Source organism: Lathyrus oleraceus, chromosome 7, assembly GCF_024323335.1.
Source record: "Lathyrus oleraceus cultivar Zhongwan6 chromosome 7, CAAS_Psat_ZW6_1.0, whole genome shotgun sequence".
In the NCBI taxonomy this organism is placed as follows: domain Eukaryota; kingdom Viridiplantae; phylum Streptophyta; class Magnoliopsida; order Fabales; family Fabaceae; genus Lathyrus; species Lathyrus oleraceus.
This window is the reverse complement of record NC_066585.1, coordinates 162,043,114-162,066,519: the sequence shown is the minus strand read 5'-3', so window position 1 is coordinate 162,066,519 and position 23,406 is coordinate 162,043,114. Positions and strand designations below refer to the sequence as shown.

The 23,406-nt window shown below is 35.1% G+C and overlaps 2 protein-coding genes across 4 annotated transcripts in view; one reads left to right on the top strand and one right to left on the bottom strand.

Moving 5' to 3' along the window:
* LOC127108508 (berberine bridge enzyme-like 13) overlaps window positions 1-18,961 on the top strand; it is a 37,816-nt gene extending 18,855 nt beyond the window's left edge. Inside the window, exon 2 of one of the 2 annotated variants that reach the window (XM_051045987.1) lies at window positions 18,152-18,961. In XM_051045987.1, coding sequence (XP_050901944.1) covers window positions 18,152-18,762 — 611 coding nt within the window. In that variant the 3' untranslated portion in view covers window positions 18,763-18,961. Of the gene's footprint in view, window positions 1-17,124 lie in introns of those variants that run through there. The other variant, XM_051045986.1, reaches the window with a different exon arrangement.
* LOC127108509 (dihydroceramide fatty acyl 2-hydroxylase FAH1) overlaps window positions 1-22,296 on the bottom strand; it is a 39,259-nt gene extending 16,963 nt beyond the window's left edge. Inside the window, exons 1-6 of one of the 2 annotated variants that reach the window (XM_051045988.1) lie at window positions 22,097-22,296; window positions 21,945-22,002; window positions 21,782-21,874; window positions 21,212-21,514; window positions 19,969-20,115; window positions 19,105-19,441 (exon numbers count right to left, since the gene is read on the bottom strand). In XM_051045988.1, coding sequence (XP_050901945.1) covers window positions 19,319-19,441; window positions 19,969-20,115; window positions 21,212-21,514; window positions 21,782-21,874; window positions 21,945-21,995 — 717 coding nt within the window. In that variant the 5' untranslated portion in view covers window positions 21,996-22,002; window positions 22,097-22,296 and the 3' untranslated portion in view covers window positions 19,105-19,318. Of the gene's footprint in view, window positions 1-19,104; window positions 19,442-19,968; window positions 20,116-21,211; window positions 21,515-21,781; window positions 21,875-21,944; window positions 22,003-22,096 lie in introns of those variants that run through there. The other variant, XM_051045989.1, reaches the window with a different exon arrangement.
* Window positions 22,297-23,406: the final 1,110 nt, after the last annotated feature.

The following is a 23,406-nucleotide window of genomic DNA, read 5'->3' as shown; positions in this document are numbered from 1 at the left end:
CTTTTTCTGGAAAATGGTAACATAAAAAACAAAATAATAATCACTTTTATATTTGCATCACAATGTGCGTTTATTTGTTCATATTCTAAAATCAAGCATAAAATCATTGTGCAGATTAATTGTTAAACCCATTGAAAACAATGACCCTATTCACTCTCCCAACTTTGAATTTCCTATGTTCGAAATGGAAGAAGAGGATGACGAAGAGATTCCTAATGAGATTTCTCAGCTGCTTGAGCACGAAGAGAAGACCATTCAGCCTCATAAAGAGTCGTTGGAAGTGATTAATCTAGGTTCCGAAGATAATAAGAAAGAGGTCAAGATTAGGGCACTACTTTTCCCAGATTCTAAGAAGAGTATGGTAGAGCTTCTTAGATAGTACACGGATGTGTTTTCTTAGTCTTATCAAGATATGTCAGGTCTTGATACTGATATTGTGGAGCATATATTACGGTTGAAGCCAGAATGTCCGTCGGCTAAGCAGAAGTTGAGAAGAACTCCCCCTGATATGGCTGTCAAAATTAAAGAGGAGGTGCAAAAGCAGATTGATGTTGGATTCCTTGTTATTGTTGAGTATCCTTTGTGGGTGGCTAACATTGTACCTGTTCCAAAGAAAGATGGTAAAGTTCGGATGTGTGTTGATTATAGAGACTTGAATAAATCTAGTCTGAAAAATGATTTTCCTCTGCCACACATTGACATGTTGGTAGATAATACGGCTAAGTTCAAGATTCTCTAGTTATAACCAGATCAAGATGGCACCCGAAAACATGGAAAAAACAACATTTATTACACCTTGGCGAACATTCTGTTATATAATGATGTCTTTCGGTTTAAAGAATGTTGGTGCAACGTACCAAAGAGCCATGACTACTCTTTTCCATGACATGATGCACAAAGAGATAGAAGTGTATGTTGATGATATGTTTGCTAAGTCAAACACTGAAGAAGATCATGTTGAGTCTTTGTTGAAGCTGTTTCAGCGGTTGAGAAAGTTTAAACTCCGGTTGAATCCTAATAAATGTACTTTTGGTGTCCGTTCAGGAAAGCTATTAGGTTTCATTGTCAGCCATAAAGGTATTGAAGTAGATCCTGATAAAGTCAGAGTTATTCAAGAGATGCATGTGCCGAAGACCGAAAAGTAAGTCAGAGGGTTCCTCGGGCGTCTAAATTACATATCCTAATTTATATCTCACATGACTGCCACGTGTGAGCCAATCTCCAAGCTTATCCATAGAGATCAAGGTTGTGTTTGGACAGAGGAATGCCAAAAAGCTTTTGACAACATCAAGGAGTATCTGCTTGAACCTCTTATCTTGTTTCCTCCCGTGGAAGGAAGACCTTTGATTATGTATTTAATTATGTTAGAAGAGTACATGGGTTGTGTGCTTGGACAGCAAGATGAAACTGGTATAAAGGAGCATGTCATCTACTATGTGAGTAAGAAGTTTACAGACTGTGAGTCTCGGTATTCCATGCTTGATAAAACTTGTTATGGTTTAGCCTGGGATGCCAAACGTTTATGCCAGTATATGATCATCATACCACTTGGTTGATATCTGAAATGGATCCAATCAAGTATATCTTTGAAAAGCCTGCTTTAATTGGAAAGATAGCTCATTGGAAGATGCAATTGTCCGAATATGATATTGAGTACCGTACTCAGAAAGAAATTAAAGGAAGTATTCTTGCATATCATTTGGCTCACCAGTCGATCGATGATTATCAATCCATCAGGTTTGACTTCCCTTATGAAGATGTTATGTACTTGAAAGCTAAAAATTACGATGAACCATTTCCTGAGTAAGGGCCAGAGCCTAGATCCCGATGGGTTTTAGTGTTTGGTGGAGTTGTTAATGCTTATGGTAATGGAATTGGGGCAATCATTATTACTCCTAAGGGTTCTCATATCCCTTTTAATGCAAGGTTGATGTTTGATCGTACGGATAGTATGGTAGAATATGAAGCTTGTATTATGGGTCTTGAAGAGGTCATTGATTTGAGAATTAAAATCCTTGATGTATACGGAGATTCAACCTTGGTGGTCAATCAAATTAAAGGAGAGTGGGAGACTCGTCGTCCTGGCTTGATTTCTTACAAAGATTATGCAAGGAGGTTGTCAACTTTCTCCAACAAAATAGAGTTTCATCATATACCTCGTGAAGAGAATAAGATGGCAGATACTCTGGCTACTCTATCCTCTCTGTATAAACTAAATCGCTAGAATGACGCACCTAGTATCACAATTATGCGCCTTGATAGACCTTATCATGTGTTTTCAGCAGAAGAAGTCACAGATGATAAGCTCGGGTACTATGATATTAAATGTTTCCTCCAAAGTCAGGAATACCCGTTTGGGGCATCCAACAAAGATAAGAAGACTTTGAGAAGACTGACTGGAAATTTCTTTCTGAATGAAGATGTGTTGTACAAGAGAAAGCTTGACATGGTCTTGCTCAGATGCGTGGATAGACATGAAACAGACATGTTAATGCAAGAATTTCATGAAGGATCCTTTGGCACTCACGTCAATGGACATGCAATGGCTAAAAAGATGTTAAGGGCAGGTTACTATTGGCTTACAATGGAATCTGATTGATGTAAACATGTGAAGAAATGCCATAAATGTCAAATTTATGCTGATAAGATTCATGTGCCTCCGACACTTCTCAATGTTATTTCATCCCCATGGCCTTTCTCTATATGGGGAATTGATATGATTGATATGATTGAGCCCAAAGCTTAGAATGGACATCGTTTCATCCTGGTAGCTATTGATTACTTCACCAAATGGGTTGAAGCAGCATCTTATGCTAATGTGACCAAGCAGGTTGTGGTCCGATTTATCAAGAATCAGATTATTTGCCTATACGGTGTTCCAAGTAAGATCATTATTGATAATGTGTCGAACTTGAATAACAAGATGATGAAATAGCTTTGTGATGACTTCAAGATTGAACATCATAACTTTTCTCCTTACAAGACCAAGATGATTGGGGTTGTTGAAGCTGCAAATAAGAACATTAAGAAGATCATTCAGAAGTTGGTTGTGATGTATAAAGATTGGCATGAGATGCTCCTGTTTGCTTTGCATTGGTATCGTACAATTGTCCGCACTTCAATAGGGGCAACCCCTTTTTCTCTTGTGTTTGGCGTGGAAGCAGTACTCCATGTAGAGGTTGAGATCCCATTAATGTGAGTTCTGATGGAAGCCAGTTTGTCTGAGGTTGAATGGTGTCAAAACAGATATGACCAGTTGAATTTGATTGAAAAGAAGAGAATGACGGCTTTGTGTCATGGCCAATTATATCAAAATAGAATTAAGAAATCATTTGACAAGAAGGTTCGACCTCGTGTTTTCAGAGAAGGTGACATTTTGCTCAAGAAGATCTTGTCTTTCAACATTGATTCTAGGGGCAAGTGGACTCCTAATTATGAAGTCCCGTATGTTGTTAAGTGAGTTTTCTCTAGTGGTGCCTTAATTCTTACAACTATGGATGGTGAGGAGCTCACTCGTCATGTGAATGTCGATGTAGTCAAGAAACACTTTGCCTAGAAAAATAAAAGAACAAGTCGCTAAGTTGAAAACCCGAAAGGGTGGCTTAGGCAAAAATGAGTGTCTCGGTGGATTGAAAACCCGAAAGGGAGGTTCAGGCAAAAGTTAGAGACATAAAATAGAAAATAATCATCCCGGTAGGTTGACCCTGAAAATGAAATCTAGGCAAAAGTTAGGGAATATGGCAAGTAACTGCATCAGGTCAGACTTGATTGCTTGAAGCAACAGTACCTATCACAGGTTCCTTTTCCGTCATCCTCGATCGAAGTTCGGAGCATAGTGGAATTCAAAGTTGTTAGAGATAATAGTGGTAATTGTATATCAATGTATCCCTTTCTATGTATTTACTATTTTCCAACTTTGTAATGATCCATGGAGTCACGCCATTTGCAGACTACCATTCCATCAATAAAATTTGAGCATTTTGTCCATTTGTTCGTTATTCTTATTTTGTTTCAGTTTATGAAATTTCATTTATTTTTTATGATAATTTTTGAAACAGAAAAAATATATATTTAAACAATCATATTTTTGAAAATTTACAAAAAAGATATATATTTTTCTCGACTTGTGAATACAAAAGAGGAATGTTAATAGCAATCTCAAGGATGGTAAGATCCTGAAAAGTGGATATCAGTGACTTCCCCAGGCAAGATTTCCTTTATAATAGTATCCCCAACATCAGATTGCAAGAGTGGTAGAATCCCTAACGAATCTCTGCCAGCATCTCCATCTTGTTGAGATTAGTCGAGTATCTGGTTATATTGTGTTATCAGTCTCGTGCCTTTGCGTTTATTTTGTCAGCATAATCATACGCATGTGCATATCATCATGATGCTTATTTACGCATTTTGCAATTTTTCAATTCCTCACCACTCTCTGGAACTTTTCTCCCCGCAGAGTATGTGCATCCTCTCTCCAATAAAGTGTCGACCTTGAGCAGAAAGAGCGCATCCTTTCTAATTCCCCATTGAGTCTGATCCTCGTGGAAAATTTTGTTTCAATTTTCCCCTCCGGTTCATTATCTGGATGGGATCAGTCTCCAATTGAGTTCATACCCTCATTGGATTAAGTCCTCTTTGACCGTTTTTCTCTAGTTCATTCCTGGTATGAACTTTGGTCCCCTTTTGATTGGTTACCTTTGTTAAGTTACCACTTGAATGGTAATTGATAATCATCATTTTCAGCTTATTACCTTTGTTAAGCTATCACTCGGCTGATAGTAGGTAATATTCCTTTTACCTTTGATTAGTTACCTATATTAAGTTACCACTTGGCTGGTAGTTGGTAATCATTCTGTTTTGAGCTTATTACCTTTGTTAAGTTATCACTCAGTTGATAGTAGGTAATATTCCTTTTACCTTTGATTGGTTACCTTTGTTAAGTTACCACTTGGCTGGTAGTTGGTAATTATTCTGTTTTAAGCTTATTACCTTTGTTAAGCTATCACTAGGTTGATAGTAGGTAATATTCCTTTTACCTTTGATTGGTTACATGTGTTAAGTTACCACTTGGCTGGTAGTTAGTAATCATTTTTTTTAGCTTATTACCTTTGTCAAGCTATCACTTGGCTGATAGTTAGGTAATATTCCTCTCCTATTGAGGTAGGGGTTTTCCCCATTTTATGTTTTCTTTTCCCCGGCGAAGTCCTACTTTGGCAAGTCTTCCCGGTCGGATCTTTAGCTCGTTTTTCTAACTAAGCATCAGTTTGTCCCCAACTCAATATCCCCTTTGGAATTTGTCTTTCCCCTGCAGAATTTCAATCTCCTCTTTTCTCTAGCAGTTCTTTGACTCTTATGGCGCTATATTCCCCACAGAGACCCTTGTATATCATATCATAAATATCTTGCAGTATCTAAGGGCTAAAAATCGTGTATTTAATATTTAAGTCTCTTAAATCTTGTCGAGACGAAGATTTCAACCTTCATATCTCCAAATTGAAGAAACTTAAATAGGGGCATTTTTCATACCCTAATTTTTAACTCTAAGATCCCACATATCATTTTCATTTTTGCATACAAGCAAGGTCACATTTTTTATCTTTCCCCTTAATCCATCTTTGGGATTGCTTCTTGCAGGGATCACCAAGCACCTCCTTTTTTACATTTGTGTTTATTTGATTAATTGCTTATATAACCACTAATCAAAATACCAAAAATATGTCTTGTTTCCTTTGAGTTTGTTATAAAAAATAGGACTCCTCAAAATCAAGAGCATCTCAAAGTCTTGTGGCTTACTTCTTAAGGAAAGTCAAAGGTTCATGTGTTTATTTCCATGCCTTCTTCAATAATTAACTTCAAGCTTTGAGAAATTTAATCAAAAGGCAATCAAGGACAACTTATTTTGAGTTCATATGATCACCCATGTGCTTTGGAATGCAAGGAAAGTCCAAATACACAAGCTTGTTCCAAGTGGTTTGACCAAAAAGTCAACATTTTTAAGTCAAACTTCCAAGGATCACAACTCCTTCAATTCTCAACATTTTTGAATGCCCCTTTTTTAATATGAATCTTCTCAACATCTTTTATAACTTCTCTTTACATGACAAGAGACAATTAAGCTTGGAGGATCATCAAAAGTTTGGAGACATTATAGGTCATTTATGGACTTACTAAAATTTGACCTATTTTCAAGTGACTTTTCCCCAACTTTCAAAGCTCATAACTTCTTCATTTTTCAACATATGGAGCTTATTATTTTTTCATAATATCATTTGTGATGCCATCTATAAGTTTGCTTCAAGGACCAAGGTCAAAATATGCTTGGAAGGCCATGGAATTCTTTGAGATATTATAGGTCATTTTCAATCATGAAGCACTCAAATTTTTCGAAGTTATGTGGTCAGTATTTTATGATAACTTCAACATGCCATAACTTTATGCTCAAACATCCAAATGCAACCTTTCTTGGCACATTGTAATATTAGCTCTGATGTCAACACATTGTAAAAGGAATGGGATCAAAAAGCCTCTTGAGCAGGATGCCCCGTTGAGTTGAACATGGTGACTTGGAACTGAAGAAATCACCATTGTCCGAAATTTAATCATGCCTAATCTCAATTCCAAGCCAACTTAATAAGTGTTTTGGTCCTAAACATGTTTTAACAAGCCTCCAGAAGTTAATTGACACTTAAAACGCATCATTTGGCTTAGTTTTTATGAGTTTCAAGTCACACTATTCACACACTTGGATCAAATTCATTTTGCACGAATTCTGCATCATCCCACATGTATTTGGATCCAAATACATTCCCTATAAATAGAGGAAGTTATTTCCTTCATTTGCAAGCTTTGGAGAGCCAAGAAACCCTTGTTACAACTTGAAATTTTTCCTGAAAATTCAATTATCTTGTTTTGAGTTTCAGTTTTTTTTTAATCCAATTTCTTGATTCCATTAGCTCCATCGGCATCCTCTAAAACTTTTGAAACAATTCCCAAGCTCTGAGACCTCCTGAAGTGGTCTAACCAGATCGAGCTTCATCGACTTTTGATCACCATCTGGACAAGGTAGTTTTGAGCATCATTTAAACTCAAATAAGTTACCACAGTATAGTCATTCACTCTCTAATGTTTTCCCCTAACTTATCTGGTGTTGGTTGTTCGTTTTCATCATTTAATTTAATTTTGCGCGGCTTGCTTGTTTCTGAAACTTCTTTGAAATTCCCTTTGCTCAGTTCACATAAATGAATTTGGAGTATGAGGTTGAATTCGGGACGAGAAGAGGATCAAAGTGATGGTGGTCTTGTGTCTTCAATTTACAAAATGATGAAACTCTGATGAGAGCTCACCGGAGAAGACGACCGGAGTTTTCCTCAGGTGATCTGAGTTTGAACCATACATGTTGGTATTTTGAAATGTTTTGATTGGTTGAATTTAAATTGGATCATGTGTTTGGCTTGAAGCGTGTTCCACCATGCATCCTGATCTTTGGAATGTTGGATCCGTCACGTCAATTAATGAGGTGTGATCCAACGCTCTGTGTTTTTCATGATTTTAATTATTTTTCTTTTATTATTTAAAATTGCGTTTTCTTTAAAAATTCATAGTAATTCATTTTGCATCCAAAAAATCCCAAAATAATTTCTAAAATTCTCTTTTATTTTTCTTCATCAGATTTTTTTTTTCCATATTTTATTTCATTGATTTCCTATTTTTCATGACTTTTCTTTTTCTCATTTTTTAATTGGTTTAAAAACACTTTTATGCATTTTAAAATTCTGAAAATCTTATTTCATGTCTCTTATTTTATTTCCAACCTTCCCGAATTTTCTTGGCCATTTATTTGGTGTTTTGAAGGACTTTATGGATTTTTCATCTTATTTCTATTTTTAAATTCATTTAGAAATACCTTGGATGCATTTTTATTTTATTTTATTGCATTTTATATTTGTGTGACCTTGTGAACTTCTATTGGCCTTGGATCATGATGGTTTGGACTTCAAGTCTCATCAAACTCAATGGGTCTTGGATGTTGATGGGGTGTAAACCCTAATCCACCAAAATGGATGATTGATTTTGATGATGACCTGATCAAACTTTTGGTCCAATTTGGGTGTGACTTCTATTGATCCCTTCTTCTTCATCTCCTTTTTTTCCCTTTGATCAATTGGATGGTTTGTGTCCATATTATTGATGATGTGTGGATTGGTACTTGATGAACTTTCATCATTTCAAATCTACCTTCTAAGTGATCATGGATCATTTAAGGTACTTTGGATTGATACATAAGTTTGTCATAAGTATCATGAAGTGTGGATTGAAGTAATAGACCTTCCTCCTAGCCTTTGTGCTTGATCATCCTCTTTCTTCTTTTCTTGTGTGGCATGGCTTTAGGAGGATGAGTTACATATCATTTATCTAGCATGTATTAACACAAACATTATTAATAATCGGTCTCAGATAGTTGTGACTTCTACATAAGTCCAACTACAATTGCTTAACATAGCGCTAAATTTGTCCCAAAAGAAAAGGCATTTTTATAAGTAAGATTGTAAGTCTCTTATTCCTCATGGTATTGTGTGAAAATATTACTCATTTTCCATTTGTGAGAGCTAGTGGCATACTTGTTGATTTTATCCAATTTGGAGCTCTTCTCATAAATAATGTATAGGTTTATATTTTCATGTTTGTGAGTGGGTAGTTGAGTGTTCTCTAAAAAATGATCGAAAACATATTTTTATTTTCACTAACATCTTTTAATAACTCTTCCCTTGTATTAACTTCTATTTTAATGTTATTTACTTTATGCATTTATTTTATGTCATTTACTTTATACTTTATTTTTAGTATTTCATATCATATTGTTTGTGATTATGTCGTTTTGTTATTTGTCCATTTGGACCTTTCCTCTATATTATTGTAAAGAAGTTACTAATAAGAAAAAAACCTAAAAATGAACTTGTTTCTCCTAACTCATGGACTTGTGGTTACTATCATTGGCATCATTGTGGAGTTATGGACTTAAAATTAGGATTTATACCTTTTCTTTGCAACTTGTGATTTGAGACCTTGGAATTCATCTGATACCTATGACTTTGGACTTCTCTGTGAAGACTTGGCTTCGTTATTTTAGTTTCATCTGGTACATGGATTATTATTAGTTTATTTTGGCTTGTTTAAGGCTTAATCCAAAGGAGGGAATTCTTGTTTGACCTATGTCATAAAGCTTTCTATCTATTGGTTAGATTTTTCCTCCTTAGCTTTTACTTTATGCTTTAGGACAATCTCTTTTTCTCCTCCCTTTCCTAAATTTTCAAATCTTCTCCCTCTTTTCAAAAATCTTCTTGATTTCAAACTTGAACCACTTTCTCAATAAACCTTGACTTTTGTCAAGTGATTTTCAAAACTTTTTTTCTTAACAAATGCTAATTCATCTTAAGCATACTTAGACCAATTTCAAAAGACTAAAAAAATGCCTAACTCACTCAAACCTTGTTTGCCCTTGTGCATTTTTCCTTTTAAAACTTTTCTCAAAGCATTAGACATAAGTTATTTCCATAATTGAGTTATAATTCCCCTATCTCCACAGTATTGATGATAATTATTTTCCATCTGTGAGAGCTAGTGGCATACTTGTTGATCCTTATCCAAGTTGGAGCCCTTCTTATGATGATGCAAAGTTATCATATTTGTGGGTGACTAGTTCAGTATTCTCCTAAAAATGACAAAATGTCTTTCCCATAAAAATGAATCAAAACAAACTCACCTTTGATATTTTTACCACGAACTATGATGTTTTGATCTCCCATTGCACTTTGTTGCTACGTAGGCATAAGACTTCAAAAGTCTTGGCAAACACAAAAATAAAGAAAATGTACTTCTTTTCCCACCTCTCCAATATTTTAACAAACAACATATTTTTCAAACCAAAATGTACATATTTTCAAAGAGGTTCCCATGGAGTACCATGGATGTTTAGGGTACTAATACCTTCCCTTAGCATAACTAACCCCCGAACCCTTGTTCTCTTTTATTAGTTTTATTTCAAAACCTCTTTGGGTTTTGTTTGTACTTTTTCCCTTTTCCTTTGGAAACCATAAAAGTGCGGTGGAGACTCTTGCTTTGCGAGTTAAGTTAATCAATAGTTTAATCTCAAAAAATTTACCGTTACAAGTACTATAGATGTTTAGGGCGTTAATATCTTCTCTTTACATAACCAACCCCTGGACCCTTATCTCTTTTTATTAGTTTTGTTTTAAAACTTCTTTGGGTTTTGTTCGTTCTTTTCCCTTTCCTTTGTAAATAATAAAAGTGTGGTGGTGACTCTTGATTTATGAGTTAAGTTAATCAATAGCTTAATCTCAAAAAATTTACCGTCACACTCTCCATCATGCCGGAGCTCAACACCAGCGGCGGTGGTGCATCAAACACCACAACTAGATACACCATTTCAATCCATTTTTCAAGCCCTAATCGAATCCAAATTCAGTGTCACTTAATTCACCATGAAACTTCCAAATCGTGCCAAACAGTCTATGAACTCTAACCTCGAAATTAAAAATTAAATGCTTGAACAGAGGAATCAAAGTCCCTAAGGTTAGGGCTTTGATTCCTCAGGCCCTATGCTACATGATGGTAACTAGCATGAATCCAAAAGGTGAAGAAATGGCACCTACCTGCTGAAGATGAAGGTTGTTGAGATCAGAGCAAATGAAGATATTTGAATAAGCTTCAAGTACGAATCTTCGATCTAAATTCCTCCTTTTGTTACTCTAATTTTCTTCTTCTTAACTTTGATTCTTCTTCTTTTTCGTGCGTGCTTTGAGAGTGAAGGAGTGGATTATGGAAATGTGTGTTTGAATGGAGTGTGTTAGGTGTGATTGAAAGAGAGTTGAGATTGAGAGAATGAAAGTTTGAATCTAATTCAGAGGGAAAAATGGAAAAGTCAAAGTGAATTGTAGAGGCATGAACAATTTATAGGAGAGGGAAAGAGTTAACAAAGCTAACTTTGTTAACAGCTCTATGTGGAAAGTTTGTTATAAGTTTCAACTCTGTTAATCATTGGGATGTGTGGTTTTCAGTTAGGAATCAAATTTTTGTTAAGCTCGATTTTGCAGTTAGTTCAAAAATGTTTTCTGTTAGTTAAGTTTGAGATTTAGTTCATGTTAGTTATTGAAGTTGATATTTATGACTTGTTGTTACAGGTGATTATTAAATGAAGTTTCAGTGGAATGTCCACTTGTGACCTTCTGAATAGGTGGTTTCATTCAAACTGTAGGTTATGTTTTGGAAATTTCAGGTTGCAGGGCTTTGCATTAATTTGCTGCAGACTATGGTTAATTGACAAATTACAGGTTTTACAGGTTGCAGGTGACTTGCTACTGCAAGGTTTTGGATAATGCTGATGACCTGTTTATTTGTACTTTAGATGCAAAGCAAGGAAAATGAAAAACTGGTGAACTGGTCAGGTGTTAGGAACAAATTTGATGGGTGAGCAATGGTTGCATTCCTGCTACAGGACAAGGTATGATGCAAACTTTCCTACTCCAATTCGATTTGTGTTGAACTCATAGTTGTTGCACTAAGGTGTTCCTTGCCCAATTGAATTTTGCATTGCTAGGTTTTATGTTTTGACACTTGTTTTGGTTAACATGCCAAATGCTTTAAACAATTGTAAGTATTAGGATACATCATATGGTTAGGCTACTATGGCAGGCTGCAGTAGGGCATGAATGCCTGGTTTTGTTTGGTATGAATGCATGCATGTTTGTTGATCAATGTTGGATAATGCATTATGTGTATGCCTTAAATCATGTGTATGTTGACTGGATTGCTAAATGTTAAGTGCATGGATGTTTGGCTTGTGGTCTTCAAGACAAGGTTTCAAGGCATGGCAATAGGACTTGGCACTTGAACGTTCAAGGCATGACAAAAACAAAACTTGATGCAAAAGGTGGTTGTCTTGCTCATGAAGAAATTTGATGATAGAATCACATGGGAAGGTGCAAGAATGAAGATACAACGGGGCATTAGGGTTAGGTAATTTAAAATAGGTTAGTTGACTTTGGTCAACTGGTTGACCAAAATATCAATAGTTGACCAAAAGTCAACTTATATAAAAATTGTATTTCTTTTGTAATCTCTTTTGTATGGACAATGTAAATGACAAGTGTATGATTGAATGAACAAGACTTTGAATGGAAATGGTTCAAAGAACAAACAATGCCTTATTTTCCATATGCTTGTGTTAATCTTGAAATGAATCATGAATGGACTAATGAATTAAAAACATTAAAGGACTATGAATGTATGAGCACATGGACCAATGGACTAGGACAATGCACCTTGAATCAAAGATTTATGGACTAAGGATGCATTATGAAGAAATCAATGGACTAGGAGATCATGAGTCAATGAACCATGAAGCATGGACCAAGGACTTTGAATTCACCATAGGCCTAGGATCAATGGACTTGAATGGTAAAATATAATGCACGTGACATGGATTAAACCTTGAACAAGGCATTTGATCATATGAATCCTCAATCATGTAGGCATATAGGTCAAATGGTCCACTTGATGAATGATTCCCAAAAACAAAGTAAACTTGATGATTTATGATGCATGACATAATGATCAAGAACCACACTCCAATGGATTAGGGTTTCAGTCAATTACAAGTTCAAAAGTCAAACCAACATGATCATCCAATGCCCAATATCCATGATTAGGGTTTCATGATACCAACCATCTAATCAAGGACCTCAAACCAAGCACCAAGGCTCCACAATCAAATCTCCAATAAATGGCGCCAAGAAATAAGAAATTAGGGTTTGGTGATTAAACACAAACTCATAAAGTCAACCACGTGTTCCATGAGTACCAAAGTCAAGGATTAGGGTTTTGTGCTTAGTGAATACCATGATGTAAAATCCATGAACCAAGGTCCCTAGCAACAAGAAATTAGGGTTTTACCTCTTGATTCTATGTGATGGGCTTTCCACATTCCTAAGGCTTGACCCTCAAGCAAACCCTAGCTTTGGTTAGGAAAAGGAATCACAAACTTTGAATCTATGATGATTATGTTTGAAAGTGCTAACATGAATGAATGATACACATGTATTTGGTATGAATGAGTGTAGATGAATCTCAAGGCAAAGGTCATATGAAAAGTGAAAAAGGGAGGGTAAATTTTGGGGTATGACAGGTGGCTCTGGCTTTATTTATTCCAGATTAACCTCATTCTCTTCGACTCATTCAACATCATATATTTGGTATATTTCATCTATTTCGACATAGGCTGCTTTTTTTCCTTTTTATGGTATTTATTTAACCTAGCCTTTTCAGCTTTCAGGCGCTCGACTTATCGAATTCTATCAGCTATATGAGCCATGTCCATTAAATATTGGGTGTCTAACTTCTTCCTAATGAAATAGTCCAGACCCTTGCGGTTAATTCAACTAATTCATGTTCATGAACTTGAGTAAAGCACCCTTCCTTTATTATCCTAAACCTGTTGAGGTAGTCGTCGATTAATTTGGCCAACTTTCGCCTCACACTAGCTAACTCTTTGAGGATAATCTTGGATTGGCCCATGTAAAATTGTTCATGTAATACCCTCTACAATTGGTTCCAACTACATATGGAATGTGAGGGTAAGGTGGTAAACCATGTGAAAGAATTTTTATTCAAGGAATTTTAGAAGACTTTCATTTTCAAATTCTCGTTATTGGCTATATCTCTTGCCTCTAACTGATATCTTGCCACATGTTCGACAATAGATTCATTAGTATCCCCTACTAACTTAGTGAACTTGGGGATCTTCCAACTGCTTGGTAATTCAGTCTACAATACACAATCAGATAATGCAGAAACAAAATTTGGCCTATGCAGACCGATATTGAAGCCATTATGGGCCAAAATTTGTTTGACGACATTAGTTATATTGTTCTACCCCAAAAACAATTTTGCTGGGAATTTCTAACTACTTGGTATGCATCTTAGTTTCTATGCACCAACACTACCTCATGGCCATTTTGGCTTGTATTACCTTCGACTACCCCATGTACGGGTGGCTCGACAGGTATTACCTGTTGTGGTATCTAATTGTTAAGCACTTGCTGAATAGGAGTGCCAAAAAAGTTGGCGATTCGACTCGTTTGTTGTGTTAATTGATGGTAAATGTGATAGTGTTTTGAATCAAAGGATTGAATATTGTGCCTATTTTGTGTGTAACCATGTTAACCATTTTGTTATTACTCTCATCCATTTGTTGTCATACTGACTGGAGAGAATCATTGGTTAAGGGTGGCATACTTGGAGGAATATATCATAAACCTCTTGACAGTTGTGTCATTCGACCAGGGTTGTTAATAGCAAACCATGATCCTAATTATTGGATAATAAGGGATTCAATAGCCATTGCATTATCTGCATATGTAGATACACTAGGGTGTAGGCTTGCCATCAAGCAGTTAGCATGTCATAAGGTTGTTCTCTACCACTTAGAGGTAACGTGAAACTCAGTGGAAATGAGGCATTTTGTCTCCTATCGTATTTTGTGTAGCCCTAGGGGTAGTGGGCACACTCGTTACTTGTGGTAAGGATACCACCATCTTTGGTGATACAGTTGGCGTAGTTATCTGACTTATGACGGTAGGCATTTCTCCAACCGAAGTTGAAGTTCCTACATGACCAACCGTCAATGCAACTAGTTGTTCTTCTGAGTTTGGAGCATTGTTATAGGGAAGGGGGTTTCTTCTGAGTTTGGAGCATTATTCTAAGTTTACCACTCATCAGACACATACACACTCGACAACCAAAGTTATTTCAAGAACGAAGAACAAAATTGGACAAAAAGAACATAATTTTTTTGCAAAAAATACACTTTTTACATAAAAAAGGCCCCACTAGGCGTACCAATTTATTTACTAGTGTTTTTAGTAAACAAACACGAGTTTAGTTTACTTAAAAGATTAACTCAAAAAATCTTAAAGACAATTTGGGTAAAGAAAATATACAATGAAAAGTGTGTGATTTGGATTTAAAACACTTAAGTAATAAACCAACTGAATGCAAGCAATAAACTTTGGATAAAGATAAAAGGCAATAAACAAAGTAAACTAAGTAAATGACATTAGTTATAAATGCTTAAAATACAAAGGATTTGTATAGAGTTTAAAGAGTGGACGTAGACTCATATTTCTCACAAACTATTTCGCTCGATGACTTGGGTACTCTAGTTCTATAGAGAATGAATGAAAAATTTGTGACCCATAATTCAAGGCCCGGGTCTTCTTTATATATTAAACCTAAAACAACCATCGACAATGGTCGTTTGTTACATGTTCGACGTGTGTCCTGCTACGTAGACTACTTTTGCTCTAACCTACTTTCACGCATCTTCAAAGAGAAACTGCTGAAAACCAAACAAAATATGGTGATAATTGCGTTGATACCCGTTTCTGAATGCTTAAATTGCCCTTGTCGAAGGCCGAGACATCTCCATATCACATAGTCTTTGGAATTGAAAATATGTTGAGTTCTTAACACTAAAAAGTGTCGACTTCGACGTCGTATCGACTTCAACGTCGTATCGACTTCGACGTCGTGTCGAATGGTTACTGTGTGATCTTTCAAGATTCTGAACATGTTTGGAAGAGAGAGTGATCATAATCTTGTGAGTATGTTTATGAGACTCCTCCAAACCATTTTTCACTTCAACTCCACTTACAGGTCTGTCAAACCAACATGTCGATACAGTCAATATGTCGAAGCTCTTGACTTAAACTTTAGACACTTAGTAATATCAATGTAGTTATGACCACAATGCATTGACTTTTCACTCAATTAAAAATCTCAGGCTAACAGTCATGCACCGGTTTTTTTGAAAATCCTGGTTAAAATGCATATTGAATTTTTTGTATGGTGTACCGTATTTTTCTTGGCTGAGAGAAAAAAATTTAGTAGGTGCTTAATGAAAAAAATGAGAGAAGTATTTTTGGTATTACGAAAATATGTAGGGGTGTCATGTATGATTTTAGGGGTGCCAAGTAAAATTCTCATGGATTAGATGAATTATTTAGTTTTTTTTTAATTTGGGTATTTGGCCTTACAATTGGCTAATCCAAGATGACCAATCCTATTGTCCACTTGCGGAGGGGCCCATTTAAGCTTGAGTCAGGGCCCATTTAAGCTTGAGCCAGAGCTTTATACACGGATTATTAGCATTCAGAATTCAAACCTAAGACCTTGAGGTGCACTTTTAAAATCCAAATTTTCACCACTAGACCAATCGTGAAGAATTAGAATGAATTATTTAGTTGATGGATAGAAAAGGTAATTGCTTAATAGATTCAACCGTCATCCATAATTTAGTCGCATATACCATAAATCACGAGACTCAAGCATAACTCACATTATTATAGCAACTCTTGTAAATTTCAAGTCCACACAACTACCAAAATTGTCTATAAAATTCTGGATTGAAACCATCAAGACTCGCACACTTATCTTCCTTCATGAAAAAAGATCTTTAAATTTCTCCTTTAAAAATGTGCTAGCATTATATCGTTATCCCCCTCCAAAATAGTGTGTGATAAGGCACTCAATAATTATATATGATTGTTGAAGAACATCATTTCTGCTTGTTGCCTTAAAAAAATTAAAGAAAAAGTCGATTTATATTAAAATAAATCCATTATAAGATGTTTTAAAGTTTACATTATCCCAAAGGAATTAAAACTAATATCTTCTTTTTTTATCAAAATCATTCCATCAAAACTCAATGATTAGACATTGGCATCAATCATATTATAGCATATACACAGTTGCACTACACATGGTAGGACTTATGCGTGCATATAGGAAAAAACACGTTTTCTTCACATAATAATTACAATCTTGAGGTCTGAATTGTATCCAATCATTCTTATTGTATACTTAGTCAAACACTTAAAAAAGTGAATATTTCCACATTTCATAATTCATCTATATACACCATTTACATGGAAATCGACCAAATAAAATGAATTACTCATTCATATGACGTTTTTCTTAGCTCAACTACACGTATAAACTATTAACATAGAACTAACACACTAGCAAGTACTAATCAGTATAAATTAACAAGCTAGAGAAACATTTTATCACAACACAAGAGAAAAAGACATCATGCATTCTATGCTGTCCCTCTTGGCAACTTTTGTTGTTCTGTTACATGTTGCACTCTCCACTTCAATTCCAATTGAAGAAACTTTCAATAATTGTTTATCACTTCATTCAAAAGTTCCAAACCAATTTCCATCTGCAATCTACACCTCTACCAATAATTCCTACACTTCAATCCTTGAATCCACTGCTCAAAATCTAAGGTATTTGTTGCCTTCCGTGCCGAAACCAGTTTTCATATTCACTCCATTTCATGACTCACAGGTTCAAGCAGCTGTAATATGTGCAAAACAGCATGGTATTCATATGAGAGTGCGCAGCGGAGGGCACGATTATGAAGGACTTTCTTTCGTTTCCCTTATTGAGAAACCGTTCATGATCTTAGACCTGGTTAAACTGCGCGAAATCAATGTTGATATTCCACATAACACCGCTTGGATTCAAGCCGGTGCGACTATCGGTGAAGTCTATTACAGAATTTCGGAGAAAAGTGCAGTCCATGGTTTCCCTGCAGGCCTTTGTACATCCTTAGGTATCGGCGGCCACATTACTGGGGGTGCTTACGGTTCTATGATGAGAAAGTATGGCCTCGGTGTTGACAACGTCGTCGACGCTCGAATTGTCGATGCTAACGGAAAAACTCTCGACAGAAAAGCAATGGGAGAAGAATTATTTTGGGCCATAAGAGGAGGTGGAGGAGGAAGCTTCGGAGTTATCCTCTGGTGGAAGATCAAGTTGGTTCCTGTGCCACAAACTGTGACGGTTTTCACTGTAACAAAAAGCCTAGAACAAGGAGGAAACAAACTTCTCCATAGATGGCAACAAGTAGCACCGAATATCAATGAGAATCTCTTCATCAGAGTCATAATTCAGCCAGGAAATAGTACTGTTCCAGGTCAAAGAACAGTAACTACTTCTTACAATGCTCTATTTCTCGGTGAAGCTAATAAACTTCTCAGAGTTATGAAACACAGTTTTCCAGAATTAGGTTTAACAGGAAAGGATTGCTTGGAAACCAGTTGGATCAAATCGGTTCTTTATATAGCTGGATATCCAAATGGAACACCTCCAGAAATTCTGCTCCAAGGAAAACCAACATCCAAGGCTTACTTCAAAGCAAAGTCGGATTTTGTAAGACAAGTGATTCCAGAAAATTCCCTCAATTCTTTATGGAAAAATTTTCTTCAGGAGGAAGGGCCATTCATGATTTGGAACCCCTATGGAGGAAAGATGAGTAAGATTGCAGAGTCAGCAACACCTTTCCCTCACAGAAAGGGGACACTTTATAAAATTCAGTACTTAACAGGATGGATTGATGGAGAAAAGAATTTGGCAAAACATATGAGGTGGATGAGGAAATTTTACGCATTTATGACACCTTATGCATCAAAATATCCGAGGGAAAACTATGTGAACTATAGAGATTTGGATATAGGGATGAACAAGAAGAATAGTACAAGCTTTTCACTTGCTTCTTCTTGGGGTTATAGGTATTTTAAGGGTAACTTCAACAGGTTAGTAAAGGTGAAAACTGAAGTTGATCCATCTAACTTCTTTAGGCATGAGCAGAGTATCCCTCCAATGCCAATAGATAAGTAAGAAGAAGAGAAGATCAAAGGGGTAGTTATGGCTAGGATTCTAGATCAAAATTTCAAAGTTACAAATATGGGTTAAGTTAAATGTGTTTAGAAGTTGAGTTATTAAGTGAAGAATAAAGATTGTATGCACATGTTGATGTTCATGTATTTCCTTTCATACTATCAAACGTATAGTTATTTCAAACAAATTTTTACATAAATTCCATGACCGACAATGATGTCAATTGTAAAATTTTCAATGAGATTATTCCTATCATGGAATAAATATGATTGAATCCCTTGATAGCTTTGAAACATGCGACAAGGAATGTTGTAGAGTAGGAAGAAGTTAAAAGAAAAAGAATTGGGCACAGGCAGCAGAGTTTATCTACTAAATAAATTTGATACACGTTATCGATTTTTACATAATGTTCAACACAAGATGGCACGCTAACCCTCAAAAAAAATCAAAGGAGCAAAGAAAATTAGACAATCACAAGCATGGATTCTTGACCTTTTTTGTTTGAACTCTTCAATTTGCTATAATTAACCAGAACAAATGCAACCTCAAATGTTACTTATCTACGTTTGGCATCCGCCTTTGATGGAGGAGGAACCGTTCCGAAAACCTTATCCCATAGTGGTGAGGTGATGCCAAAGCCAAGGCTCTGGACCCGGTAGTGATGATTCAAGTGGTACTTCTGCAAAATAAGGAAAGAATCATTATTTATCCTTTTTAAGGCTAGCAAGATTTAGATAGTTTCTAGTGCAACATATAGAAAGTGTAATTCGCTACAAGAGTATGCAATGTCATGTAAGGAAAAAGAAAGACGAATGCACCATCATATTCTGCTTAGGAGCCCATTTATCTTTCACCAAAAGGTCACTCTTATTACCAAAGGAAATGAGAAGATCCAAATTTCTTTTAAATAGTTTAGAGAAGAATGCTATCATGTTTTGTGATCCCAGTTTAAGAGACGCGTGTAAAAATAAAATGGAAAAAAATGTCTCAGTAACAATTATGTATAAATTTAAAGTCCTTCAATTCCTAATCAAATTAAATATTGATAAAATGCTAAAAGACCTACTTTTGATCCATTAATATGTCAAGTTGTGCTAAACTATACAACAATTTTAAATTGACACGCGATGATTTTAAAAAATAAAAACATCAGAGTAAGAATCACAAATTGATTGTTGCCACATTTAAAAGGGGAAGTGGTTATACCTTGAGACTACGGGGAACATCACTCTTCGGTTGGCCATGATGCAAGTAGTAATGTGTGCAATCATACATCACATAGCCCAACAAAATGCCTCCAAACACAGCAGGAGCAACTAAAGGAGTGGATACAAGCTTCACTATGGACCAGATCTGGACATTGCAGACAAAAATTCTAACTTAAATGCATGGAACCTCTTTTTACAGGCATACGTGGAAATCATTAAGCTTCAATAAATTTCACCAAAATCACATAATAGATGAATCAATCATTTTGTAAGACGTCAAGAAGTTTTTGCCTATGTTAAAAAGAAAGCTACAACTACAAACTTAATATGGATGGAGAAGTTAAGCAAACATATCATTGTTTACGTTTACCAGAGCTCGTACCAAAGGATTGTGAGGGGGTATCCTATAAACATGTCCTTAAACAATTTATGGTGGATGTATAGGGGAAAAGATCTCTTCAAACATAAAACCAATATTATTTCATGTTTAATGAGATACTGTCAACAACTTTTCTATAGGAGATATCCTATTAGTAATTACTATTATGTACTGCACTTTCTTCTCTAACACTAATAATTACACTAGGGTATCTTAACTTCTGCACTTGACCTTAACATTGCTTTCTATGTAGCACCGACACCTATGTAAAAAGGTGTGTCCGTGTTTGTGTCGGTATCAGACACCTGCGCCAACACTTGAGATTACGTTTTTTTTTTGTTTTTTTTTAATTATTACCGGTGTCATCGTGTCAGTGTCGGGGTGTCTGTGCTTCATAGATTACCTTTTTTTCTTGTCTAATAAGATCAGACCTCAATTAAATTTATAACACATCCTTAAAATTTCACGGTATTTAGCACAGTACTTCTGATACTAGCATCAATTGAATTGGCAATGCCATCTATAACAAAATCTTAACACCGACTCCAATCGTCCTTCATAAACTAAACAAGGACGTTTGAAATATATCCTTAACACCACATCTATGAACTTTGTGATGAACTAAATTAGTGCAAATCACGCATAAAAGACCGTATCCTTTTAATGTGCATTAAGACAGAGCAAATAGATTGAATCATATTTCAAATAGCAATTAGGCATTGATGATAATAAGATTATAAAAAAGGAAGTTAATTATTCATTCAAATTTGCAGAGGAACTATGTGACAATTATCTTTAGATGTCACGAAGTCACAAAAGCATGCATATAAGAAAAAACATTAGTATGTGGAAAGGGGTATACCATGGAGGCTATTATAGCGGCTGCAGCCGGTGGGAAAACAAGTCTTAAGCTATCCATGGGGTGCTTATGATGGCAGCCATGAAGAAGATAATGCAATGTATTCCCCCAATAACTCTTAGTCTGAACATGGAAAAGAAACCGGTGCAACAAGTATTCGGCCAATGTCCATACAAAAATGCCAAGAAGCACAAAAAGAGGTAGGCGAGGAGTATCGAGTCCCAATCTAAAAGAGTTATAAATGAACCATGATGCAACCGGTACCCAAACAATCGGAATCACCCACCAAGCCGTTCGGGTTAATACCTGTTCCAACAAGCAACGCAAAATTCAAAACAACCTAATCAAAAGCCGTTTATTACATTTTCACACACAAAAACCTCACTTTCTTTAAACAAAAATAACCACTTTTAGAAATTTTCATCAATTTGTTACAACTTTTTGAATGAGAATCTAAATTACTAAATATCAAAATCACTTTTTTTATAATCAGTAACAAAATGACCCTAATATTCATTTTGATAGATGAACATAATTACATAAATGAAAGAAAAATGTAGCTAGGGTAAGTACCTCCAAGACACCGCTATGAAAGAAACGAGGACCTTCCTTACCCATAATAGGTTGATGAACCCATTCTTCATACTCTTCACCAAGATGCCCAACCTGTTAATCAAACGTTAACATAATTAATTAAACTTTAATTACCGTAATTAAAAACGTAATGTAGGTTTACCTGACAAACAAGAGGCTTATTCAAATCAACAACAAATTTCTTTGCAGCCATCTTTCAACTGAACAAGAACAAGATTAAATATAATTAGGTTTAGAAAAAGAAAAAACAGATCTAGAATATACAATGAGATTGAAAAAGAAGATGAATCGAACCGAGAAAAATCGAGAAGAGGAAGAGTCTTGACTCTCCCTCTTTCGCGTTTGAGTCTTAAATCTCAAACTCTGAAATGGAGAATCCGAGTTTGAGAATGAATAATGTGATAAAAATAATTATTATTATATATGTTTAATTTATTTTTAAAAATTATAATAATCTAAATTAAGGGGGAATTTAGTGATTTGTGATCCACACGTTGAATGGAAATTTACAAATAAAGGTTATTGGCTTTAACTGACGAAACCGGTTCTCCACCTTTCGTCACTTGGCGTCAAACTTTTTTATTCTATTTGTTAATACAGCTAGTTTCGTGTTGTTCTTTTTTTGAATTTTTTTCTAGGGTGGAAATGTTTTTATTTTTGCTGTTTAGTCCTTTTATTTTTTTATATTGGATTGTTGATACACGAGAAAAAGCTCGCGCCAGTTTCAATGATTTGGGGTTTAAAATGAAGGGAATCCAGCTGTTTTTGGTGATTGATTAAGTTCGTTTCGAACGTGATGATGGATGGGAGTAATCATTGTCACGGGTCAATCAGTAGGATGTGTTGAAAGGGATGCGCTCCAATTAAAATAATTTTGTAATCATAAAATTCTCTAATACTAGTACTCATCTTTATTCCTTTTAACAAGATATTTAATATTTAATCTAAAGACACAAATTAAAAATGTATTTATAGTAAATTTGTATTAGAAAAAATAATAAAAAAATAATTTTATTTTTTATTAAAGTTAATGTATAATTTTAAATATAATATTTTTTAATTTAGTTTTTAACTTGTGTCTTTAGGGTTAACATTACCTTTTGAAAATTAGAGTTGATTAGAGATGGCAATGGCGTTTGGGTGTTTGATGCATTCGATCTTCCTTTTTACTAATGAATTTATTCTATTTTCGTCTCGAGAGATTTTCTCTTATTCTTGTATTAAAAGATTTATTTTTTTATTATCTATAATAAATATATTATTTTAACAATTATGTTCATGAAAATTTTCATGACTAAAATTTAAAAAAATAAAATAAAATAACCAAATTTTCTAAATAAATTTCCAAAATAATCACTATTTCAAGTTATTTATCAATATGACCACGTTTTATGAATTCCTCTAAAGCATGTGTCAGTTGTATTGGCGCATGCATGTTGTTATTGAACTAAGGCACCAACTGAAATGGTGCATGCTTTATGACATGAAGTGCATGCGCCATGGCATGTGGCGCATGCTTTGAATATTGTTTTTTTTTAAATTATATGTTATTTAAAATAAATAGGTAAATGAAAAATAGTTAATAATATTATAATATAAAGCTA